Raw genomic sequence first — 11,519 nt, forward strand, 5'->3', positions numbered from 1 at the left:
CTTAGAGGAGAAGGAGGGAAGACCTCAGGAGGAGAAACAGAGACTCCAAAGCGGCCTAGGAATTCTCTGAAAGGATGGAAAGGAGGAGACGCGCCCTCGTCTGCCAGCTGAAAAGAAAAAAGAACAGAAGAAGTGAGGGCGCGCCCTTGAAGATGAATGTGAGAAGATAAAGAGAAAAGAGATGAGTGAAGATGGGAGGTTCGAAAGAATAAGAGGACGCGACCCGGTAAGAGAGGGCGCGCCCTTTATATATTGTAAAGCAATGTGGCTAGCGTATGGGAGAAGGGTGGTCCAGTGTGGCTGTCACTATGGTTCGAGAGCGCGCCCACGAAGGAGGCCGCGCCCCTGGGTATTTAAGCCCTTATTCGACAAACAGGATGCATTCTATTACTAATTGTGATTTCAGATCAAACACAAAGCAAGCTAATATATAGATATACATATACATATATATAGCAGGAAGAACACGAAGAACAGCGAGAAGATGAAAGGTCATATGCGTAGATCTAATTAAATAAGCGATGAAATCTTGCAAATGAGTAACGAAAATGTACCTTAGGAGTTGGGGAATTGATTTGTGGGAGTGAAATCGCCGGAAAGAGCTCGGAAAATGTTGTTTCGCTGCTGGAAAGTTGAAATCGCCGGTAAGTCGCCGCTGTAAGAGAGAAAGTGTGGAAATGATGAAAGAGACGAAGTAAGTGGGTATTTATAGGGTTTCTCTGACAGCTGTCCTCTTGTAACGGTCGTGACTTTTCAAATCCATGTGGAAGGAAGAGGTCGCGCCCACCACGGAGGGCGCGCCCTTAGTTAAGGAGGGGAGTCGTGCTGTGAAGATTTCCTAGACATCTATGATATCTACAAAATCTGGGGAGTACTTGTTATGACCGATTTTGGCTATAAGAGAGAGAGGAGGGCGCGCCCTCCTCGGGGTAATCCCGAGAGGCGCGGCCCTTGGTCTCAGAAGTATGCGTACCATGTCTGAAGAATGAAGATGAAGGGCGCGCCCTCCGTGGTCGCGCCCACAGGTGATGAATATGTTTGAGGTTGAGTGAGTCTCGACGACGACCCTTCCGAGGGATACGAAGACCTACCCTTCCGAGGGATATGAAGACTAGTGCCAGAGCTCATCTGGTAGTTATCAGGCTCATCTGGTAGTTCCCGGGTTACGTCCGGGCGTGATCTATAATCCCCAGTCCTGCTATCTGCCGGGTTGTCCTCGTGCGGGGGCATGGGGTGATCATGGTTGTAGAAGGCCCTCAGGGGTGACATGAAGGCCGATCGTATGTCTGGGTCCTGTATTCTGGTGAGTTAGCCCTCATTGGGGGACTGAGACGATCGTGTAACTTGGCTCCTTATTGGTCTTATCTCTTAGTGAGAACCTTCGCTAAGGGGTAAGGACGCGTCACTACACCTCAAGGAAGTGGTCACGGCTCTATCCGATGTCTCCTCCATGCTACGAAAGAGTAGCGGTTAGTGTCATCTCTCGTAGTGGAGATGATGCCGTATCCGTGATGTACTTGGACTAGGAGTCTAAGGTAGTCGCCTCAAGGCATACTTCTAACTGGAGTAGAACTCTAAGTGATAAGTCACCGACCCATGGTTGGTCTTATCCCCAAGAGGCCTAGTCCTGATCAAACTAGGACTCCTGGTTCTATAGAACTACGTACGGCTTGATCCCCTATATAAAGGGGTACGTAGGCACATCAAGGGGATATATCGAGAGTTGTGAGAACGAGAGCAGAAATATATTCCCTTGATCTCAGCCACCCTCAAACACCTAAAACCACCGTCCACGACGGATCTCCGTCATATAATCACAGTTAAACACCTAAGTCCGTCAGCGAACCTCATCTTTGTTGATTACCAAATTCCTCTATCAACAAATTGGCGCTAGAAGGAGGGGTACCAGGTGAAATCTCAAAGAGGAAGAGATGGCCAACCACGACGATGATTTGTATGAAGGAGAGTACTACGTTGAAGACGAACCAGTAGAACCGTACTCACCGGTGCACATTGAAGACCCCCGCACCTTGCCTAACAACCCACCTCCGGTTGTGGTCAGTAATACGGAGCTTCTTAGTGCCCTTCACCGAATGGAGCAAAATCAAGCAAGGTACAACACAAGGTTGAATACCCTGGAGTCCGTCCTAGAAGAACTCGCACCCCGACGTCCTCACCAGTCTAGGAGCCATGATAGGAGGGGACGCAGACGTTTCAGACGCCCTACACCTCGAATGTTGGAGTATGGAGATGCAACGCCATGTTGAAGTTTCTGGTATGGGTCAATAACCACCAAATTTCAGTGTGATATTTCAACTCAATTTATTTATGGATTACATTTAATAAAATGTCTTTATCCAAAAATTAAAGTTAAAGTCGGCCTTGTACTAAGGAACAACCTTCAACTTTTAATTTCAGGAAGGTACATTAAAATATATTAATAATATGCTTCAAACTTTCCAATTCTAACACAACCATATATCAACTGTTGATCCTCTTAACAAGGATCTGAGCACCATACTGAGGCTGCACAGTGAAAAACATCATCGGAGCATGGACATAGGATTGCGAGACCTCGAAGGAAAACTTCTTGATAATCATAGCTAGGACAATTTTAGTTTCCACCATGGCCATATTTCGGCCAATGCAAATTCTGGAGCCTAGCCCAAATGGAAAGTACGCGCCCAAATGCTTTGGAGGTTTCTCAAACCTTGCAGGATTGAACTCATTCGCGTCGGCTCCCCATATCTTTGTGTCATGATGCACGGCAGCTTGTGGCACGCACAATTCTGTTCCAGCTGGGATATCTAAGCTGCCAATTTTTACGCTCTTCAAGGTCCGTCTACAGATACTGTTATCAGGGGTATATAGTCGGAGTGCTTCCTTGATTATCATACTAACCTGTCAACAATAATTAGTTAATATAATGCATCAAAAGCCTGTAGATTAAAGATGTGTCAAGAGCCATAGGTACATCAAGGGGCAGATCTAGTAAGAGGCATGGGGTATATGTGTTCTTTTTAGAAAAAATTTGACATTTTTTCACCATTTTAAATTACAAAAATATAGAAATGTCCCAACAAAATTTAAAAATATATAGGTGTTTTCTGAAAATTTGCTTGGTATCTCCAAGATTTGAATCCTAGATCCGCCCCTGGGCACAACAAGTAAAGATTTGACTCACAATCTTCAGCTCCTGCAAGTTCTCAACAGTTGGATGCTCATTGTCTTTGCACACTAGAAGAACTTCCTCGCGGGCCTTGTTTTGCCATTCTTGGTGCTGAGCTAAAAGGAGAAGTGCCCAAGTCAGAGCATTAGCTGTTGCTTCTTTCCCCGCGTAGAAGAACGTCTTACACTCATCAATGACTTCCTCAATCTCCAACCGCGGTCCACGTTTATTCATGTTAGCAGACATTAACATGCTCAAGAAATTCAGTGAATTTTCACTTGTATTTCTACTTGCCTCAATAATCATCCTCATCGTGTCTCGGGTTTCCTTCTCTGATCTCCATCTCAGTCTGTTCATTCTGGTTGGCAAAAACCTGGAGGTAAAAATATTAAATCAATCCTAATTATGTAATTAGCACCGATGTTCAAAACATATTAATTCCAAACGATGGACTTATGATAAGAAATTAATAGCTAAATAAAGGTTGGCATTTCAGGATCACCTGAATCCAGGAATGTAAACATTCTGCATGGCCAGATAAGTAGAGATCTCTTGTTGTTGTTGCAACTTAAAAATGCGTTTCCCAGTTTCATAATTATTTCCCAGAGCCGTTCTAGAAAAAATTTCAGCTGATAATTCATGAAATTCTTTGTGAACCTCCATCTCAGTTTCACCCATTTCTCCTACTTTTGCCTCCCAATTATCCAGCATCTTTGTTACACTAGCTACCATCCCCGGCACCCAGACCTGTTAAACAACAAAAGCTGCAATAAGAAGACGTGTATAGTTCCAGTAAGTTTACTATTGGCTCTGTCTCTACCATTTCTTTACAGTTTTATTTTTGGGCGTTCATCCAATTCATTACATTTCAAAACTTACCAAAAATAGTCAATGATCCCACCACTTCCCCACTTTTCATTCCTTTTTACACTACTTTTACTCCACTATCTCCATTTTATGCATTAAAAATCAATAGGTCTCGCCACTTCACCCACTTTTTTTTCTATTTTCCACTACTTTATACATATTTCTTAACCTCTCTGCCAAACCAAATGTAAAGAATTAGTTGGGACGTATGGAGTATAATTCACTCTAGTATATCTTATGAATTATGTAAAACTTTTGAACAATTGCAACAAAATATAAACAGCAAATTACAAACCTTGATTCTATCCAAGTTGAATGCTGGATTTGCTATCTTTCGATGAACAGCCCACGTGTGACCCCTCAACCCCGGAAGTCCCTGTGCGAAGAGCAGCTTAGACAAAGGACTGAAGTCATCCCTCTCAATAGTATCACTTGTTTTGAGCATAACATCTTTGATCATATCTGGATCTACCACAGCCAGCCTTGGCCTCGTCCCGAACCAACACAAAAAAATCTTGCCATACTTGACTGACCACTGATAATAATCTGGCAACACACGGTGCACAATGTCATGATTAAAAGAAATGGCTCGGGATTGAGCTTCCTTTGTCATCCGTATCATTTCTGCCGTGTTTCCATAAAATGGTTGATAATCTGGGCCGTCTACACCTTGTTTTCTGAAATGTTGTTGAATTCTCCATGGCACCCACATTACTGAGTAGAAAAAATATGAGCTTGCGAGAGTTAGCAACAGAATAAGAAAAACAAAAGCCATTGTAGGAATAAGAGAAGTTTAGTGGTTGAACAAGGCTAGATATTGTACTCTATATATAAGCTTTCGCAAACACTGGTTACAATTTACAAGGACAGCATGTGAAGCCGATAACCATGGCCGGCTCAAGGAATTTTAGGGCTTAAGGCAAAAATTAAAGTGAGGACTTGATTTTTTAAAAATAAAATTTATATTAATAAAAATATTGTTACATCATTTAAACAATACAAAATAAAATTATCTAATAAATGCAAGTTCAAGTTTATGTAAAATTAATTAAAATTAAATCATTATTTAATATATGATAAAACACTAGGTCTCGTCATCATAATATTTTTTTCTTGGAGACAGAATTCATCTCAAAATACTTTTTTCTATGAGAAGCCAACATATATATTGTTTCAATATACATAGCATTAAATAACTTTTATACACATGTAAGATGTTATATATTTAAATATTAATTGTATGATTTTATATAACATCATTATGTAAGAATTGTGTTGCTTTATATTAGTATTTCTATTATAAAAATATAAAGTATATGTATGCTTTAGTCTAAAGATACTTATTTTCATGTAAATAAAATATCTTTCAATAATAGAAATTCTAAATTTAATATTTATAATTTACATGATTTTAATCTATTCTTGATTACTAAATAATTTATCAATATTTTTAAAATTTAATGTACAATACTGTACTATTAAAAGTAAAAGTTAGAAATTAAATAATTATAAAATAAGAGTTAAAAATCAAATGAATTCAAGTAAAATGAATTGATATAAAAATACATATAACCGCTCATATCTTATTTTGTCATCACCGTGACCTCTTTTTTGACAGCTACAAATTTGTATTAGAATACATTTCGAAGAAAACAATGATTGACATGTATTAGGTTATAAATATAAGTATAGAAATAGTTACGTGAGCACACAAAAATAAATAAAACTAATTATATTTATTTGTTTTTATAAAAACACAACAATCATATATAAATAATTATTTATATTAACATTTTTTACATGAATCATATATACTCCCTCCGTTTCAAATTACATGTCCACTTTTAAAAAAAAAAAAAATTTGTTTCAAATTAGTTGTCCACTTCAATTTTCAATACAAATTCATAATTCCAAAGTCAATTCTACTCCACATACTTCTTATTTATATTTCCTATATCAACCTCATACCACATATTATCATCACTTAATGCAACTGATTTGTGAAAATTCAATTTTCTTAAACTGTGTGATTTTTTCAAAATAGACATCTAATTTGAAACGGAGGGAGTATTAATTTTCAGTTTTCATTTTTTTTCACACACATGAAAACCTATAATATTATATTTTTGGGGTCTTAAAAATTTGGAACCTTAGACGGTCGCCTAACTCGCCTGTAGGATGAACCGGCCATGCTGATAACTTGTCGATTTGAATTTCGATGCAACTAAAACATGTTAGAATCTCACAAGGTTGTGATTCACATTGTGTTCATTTCCATATAAAGGAGGAACAAATTAATCAACAAGTACTATAACAAGCCACAGCTCATGAGCGCTAACATATATAGATAGAAGTATAACAAGTCTTGATAGCAAACGGGGATGAAGATACAAATGAGTCGAGCCAAGCTCGTGCACAATTTATGCGTATGGGTCTAGGACTCTAGGTTCATGCTCCTTGTGCTCTAGGGTTTTGACAAAAACATGCAGCAACCCAATACATGACACGTTACAACAGTAGTACAATAATAATACTGTAATAACAATCAGTTTTGACTGAAATTAATGCTCGTTTTCGTGTAAAACCATAAGGGAATCCAACTTAATCACAAGACATTTACTATTTATTTACACACACATATATATGAATAATATATAAATTTTCAATATGCACACCAATACGGAGACACTCATGTAAATATTGAATCATATAAGCAAATTATAGAAAATGACGTAAAGATTTTTGAACCTTATTTAAATTTTGAACCTTATTGTTCTAAAAAGATTTTTTTTATTCTCTACAACTTTCGTTCTTTAAGTTTTTCTGAAAAATATCGTTTAGATGGTCAGAAATTTAAACAAAGGTCTCATTTTAATTAAATATAATTAAATTTCTGAAAATGCCCCTGCAAAAGTTAACGGTAACGGCAGAAATTAACGGAAAGGGTACAAAGTGTCTACGGGTTAAAAGTCTGGGGCTGCAAAGTGTATTTTCCAAAACTATTAGGTGCAATGTGCATTATGCTGAAAACAAAGGGGTGCCAATTGCAATTAACTCTAAAGATTATGCGCGCATAATATACATAAATTGTATACAAAATTACAAATAATAATTGTAAGTTAGTTAAGAATACGTTATTTTAAATGGGTAATTTAAATATGAAAAGTAACCTTAAATAAATTTACATGGAATATGTGGTCGGTTGTAAATATATTATGACTGGCCAATATGTTGGAGTCTCGGAACTCATATATATTACTGTCTACTGAGTATACTAAATTTTAAGCTTGCAAGAGTTGGCAACATGATAATTATAAAGAAAGATGGCGAGTGTAGAAATATAGTCAAGAATGGCTGGATCAAATTTGAGAATGTTTGGATCAAGGAGCAGGAGTGTAGAAATATAGTCAAGAATGGCTGGGAATTGTCGGGGGGTTGTGATATTGTGGAAAAAATACGGAGGTGTGGTGTTAGGCTCCAAGAATGGGGGGGAGGTGATAATGCAAAGTATAAGTTGCATTTGCAGGAGTGCAGAAGAGCTATGCGGAAATTACGTTCGAGAAGGGATGCAGCTGGAATCAGCCAATATAATGAAGTAAGAGGTGAGTATTTGAAGTTGTTGGAGCGACAAGAGATTTATTGGAAACAACGAGCTAAGCAACACTGGTTACGGGAGGGTGACAGAAATACACGTTTCTTTCATAGATTTGCATCAACTAGAAAGAAGAATAATAGACTTGAACGTATTAAGGATGCAAACGGAATTTGGCAAGAAACACCGGAAGCAGTTCAAAAGGTTATCGAGAAGTACTTCGAGGACTTGTTTACCGCTTCTAATGTTGAGGGGCAGCTGTCAGAACAGGAGAAGGTGAAGCGAGTAACAGAGAATGATAATACGGAGCTATTAATGCCAGTGACAAATGATGAGGTCAAAGAAGCTGTTTTTGCTATGCATCCGGATAAGGCATGTGGTCCCGATGGATTAAATCCGGCCTTTTTTCAAACTTTCTGGAGTATTGTTGAGAATGATGTGGTCCAGTTTTGTCGAGGTTTTATGCAAACAGGAGAACTTCCAGAGGGGGTGAATGAGACAGTGGTTTGTTTGATTCCTAAGGTTAAAGAACCAAAGTCGATGGGGGATTTGCGCCCCATCTCATTATGTAATGTGCTTGTGAGAATTCTCTCGAAGGTTATGACCAATCGGATGAAGAAATGCTTGGGGTCTATCATATCAGATAAGCAAAGTGCGTTTCTTGAGGGAAGATTATTGACCGACAACGCGTTGATAGCATTTGAGATTAATCATTACATGAAAAGAAAAACACAAGGAAAAGAGGGGACAGCAGGTCTTAAGATAGATATTTCAAAGGCATATGATCGTTTGGAGTGGGTATTTATTAAGAATATGATGATCAAGTTTGGTTTTAGTGACGTATGGATTGAAAGGTTGATGAAGTTTATTAGCACAGTATCTTACAGTTTCCTACATAATGGGGAAGAATTTGGGTGTGTCGTTCCAAAACGGGGAATTCGTCAGGGCGATCCAATTTCACCCTATATCTATATCATGTGTGCTGAGGGCCTAAGTTCAATAATTAGATGCAGTGAGGAAGGTGGGTTAATTCATGGTTGTAAGATCGCGAGGAGAGCGCCGGCTATTTCTCATTTATTATTCGCGGACGATTGCTATCTTTTTTTCAAAGCAAGTGAAGGGGAAGCAAGCACAATGAAAAATATATTGCAGAGGTATGCTAATGTCTCAGGGCAAATTATAAACTATAATAAATCTGCAATTACATTTTCATCGAACACAAAATTGGAGAATCGAGCGGTAGTGTGTGAGAAGTTGGGAGTGCAAGAGAGTGTTGAGCCGGGTAAGTATTTAGGTATGCCTATGAGAATTGGGAAAAATAAGCATTCTACGTTCAATTTTTTAGTTGATCGTGTGGACCAAAAGTTGCAAACATGGAGTGTACAGAGTATATCCAAAGCTGGGAAGGTGACACTGCTGAAAACTGCGGCTCAATCCATTCCAAATTTTTGGATGAGCTTGCTTTTGATTCCTGGAGAAATATGTGATAAAATTGAGAAAAGTATGAATGCTTATTGGTGGAGAGGTGGGAAGGAGAAGCGTGGGATTAGATGGATGTCTTGGGAAAGAATTTGTGAAGTTAAAGAAGCCGGGGGCCTGGGCTTTCGAAAGCTTAGTGATTTTAATGTAGCCATGTTGGCTAAGCAGGCATGGAGATTAATAAATAACAATAACCCACTGGTCACAGAAATTATGAAGGCTAAGTATTATGCTCACACGGACTTCTTGAATGCAAAGCTTGGTACGAATCCATCTTATATGTGGCGGAGTATATTAGCATCTCAGGAAGTTATTCGTTCTGGATGTAGGCGAAAGATTGGTGACGGGAACGATACAAACATCTGGGATAGTCCGTGGTTGCCTTGTGAAATAAATGGTTATATGACAAGTCCGAGATACATTGGTCTTGAAGATGGTTCAGTAAGGGGCTTGATGTCTGAGAACTCTAATTCATGGGATGAGGATATTATTAGTGAGTTATGTAATGAGCGAGATAGGGGCTTAATTCAACAAATTCCTCTGCCTAGTATCAGTCGAAGGGATTCATGGTATTGGCTCCTGGATAGTAAAGGCGACTTTACAGTGAAAAGTTGCTACAGAAAATTGAGAGGGGAAAGTAGTGGGCAAGAAGATGGGTTTTGGAAGAAGTTATGGAACCTCCGTTTACCAGGTAAGATATTGAACTTCTTGTGGCGAGCATGCCATAACGTGCTGCCAACTGCAGATGAGTTAGCTCGAAAGCAGGTGGATGTGAATGTAATGTGTCCTTGGTGCCACGAGAAAGTTGAAGAGGCTATACATACATTATTTACGTGCAGTTTTGCGCGTACTTTATGGAATGAAGTGGGGATTCAGGAGGTGATTAATATCGATGAGGGCATGAAGGTAAAGGACGTATTGAAAATGATGTTTGCTACTAGTGCTCGTGAAAAGTGTACAAGGATCGGTCTATTCTGTTGGGGGCTGTGGACAAGACGTAATACATGGGTTTGGGACAGAAGAGCCACATCGGTGTTTGGGGTTCGGTCTATGGTTACAAGCATGCTGCAGGAATGGCAACAGAGCCAAGTAGATGTAGAGAAAGGAGGTCGCGAGCGATATAAACAGCTCAAAAAGTGGTGTAAACCACCTGAGGGTTGGATAAAAGTTAATATTGATGCCGCATGTCGAAGTCAGACCGGAGAAATAGGAGTGGCTTGTGTAGTTCGCGATGACCGTGGAGATTTTTTGCGAGCCAGGAGCAATAGTTTCAAAGGACGGACGCATGCACGAGAGGCGGAGGCTTTAAGCTTGAAAGAAGCACTGGTATGGATTCAGAGTTGGAGGACCCAGAAATGTATTTTTGAGCTGGATTCCAAACTGGTGGTGGACGCAATTCATGGGGAGCGTGGAAACTCAATTTTCCATGCTATTACAGATGAATGTGTCATTTTGTTAAAACACTTTACAGAAGTGTTAGTATGTTTTGACTATCGATCTGCGAATTCTGTAGCTCACTTGTTAGCACGAGCTGCGTTTTCTATGTCAGGTCCAAGGGAGTGGTTCGGTGTAGCTCCTGAGATTATTAGTTGTAATCTTATTTCTGAAGCAATTTAATATAAGCAAGTGCTTTGTTTCAAAAAAAAAAAAAAAAGAAAGATGGCGAGTATTTGTGAACTGAGAAGTATAATATGTCTGTACATTTCAAAATAATAACCATTTTGATTTATACGTATTTGAGGTGTAGAAAAATATATGTTTATAAAAAAATTCAAAATTTTTGTTTTTAATAAATTATATCATCTATATATTTATTCAGGAAAAGAAAAAATTAGAATATAAGGTCAAGTTTTATGGAGTACATAAAAACATTGTATTGGAGTACCAATCATAATTTTTTAATTAAATCATAATAATATCTTTGATTATCCAAATTTATATATAATTTATAAGTACTTTTAAACATAATTATCAATTAATTATTAATAATTTTGAACTTTACAAACATTAAGACAATTCATGAGTTATATTGTAATATATATTGGGTGGAAAGACTGTTGTTTTTTAATATTTGACGCTTTAACTTTGTGGAGTAGTTAAAATTATTTTTAAATTTTTTTTAATAAAAATATATAATCAAAATTTAATTCACAAAAAAAATTAATTAAAAATAATAATTTTTACTATCCAGTCAAAACATCAAATATTAAAAAACAGAGGTAGTACTAGACTTGTAAACTGTTGGTATTCGGTAAGCATCAATTATTCAATTTCTCCGACAAGACGACAAAGACCCCACCGTCGCACCCATCAATAACCAGCCGTACTGTTGTACGTAGTCGCACGTTGGAGAAATCATGGGTTATCAGAAATCTATTTCATGATTGTTGCGGGATAAGTAGGCAAATCCCA

The 11,519-nt window shown here is 38.1% G+C and overlaps 1 protein-coding gene across 1 annotated transcript; it reads right to left on the minus strand.

Moving 5' to 3' along the window:
- Positions 1–2,481: 2,481 nt before the first annotated feature.
- Positions 2,482–4,811, minus strand: LOC108221837 (cytochrome P450 734A1). The gene is made up of 4 exons (XM_017395690.2): positions 4,332–4,811; positions 3,672–3,916; positions 3,185–3,542; positions 2,482–2,901 (listed from the first exon to the last, which is right to left on the minus strand). The coding sequence occupies exons 1-4, from the start codon at positions 4,809–4,811 to the stop codon at positions 2,482–2,484; spliced, it is 1,503 nt and encodes a 500-aa protein (XP_017251179.2).
- Between the last annotated feature and the right edge of the window lie 6,708 nt (positions 4,812–11,519).

Source organism: Daucus carota, chromosome 5 (assembly GCF_001625215.2).
Source record: "Daucus carota subsp. sativus chromosome 5, DH1 v3.0, whole genome shotgun sequence".
NCBI lineage: Eukaryota > Viridiplantae > Streptophyta > Magnoliopsida > Apiales > Apiaceae > Daucus > Daucus carota.

Coding starts and splice junctions, on each gene's coding strand:
- LOC108221837 (XM_017395690.2), bottom strand. CDS start 4,811: ATGGCTTTTGTTTTTCTTATTCTGTTGCTAACTCTCGCAAGCTCATAT. Junction 3,543..3,671: donor GTTTACATTCCTGGATTCAG/GTGATCCTGAAA, acceptor TTTTACCTCCAG/GTTTTTGCCAACCAGAATGA. Junction 2,902..3,184: donor ACTTGCAGGAGCTGAAGATT/GTGAGTCAAATC, acceptor TATTGTTGACAG/GTTAGTATGATAATCAAGGA.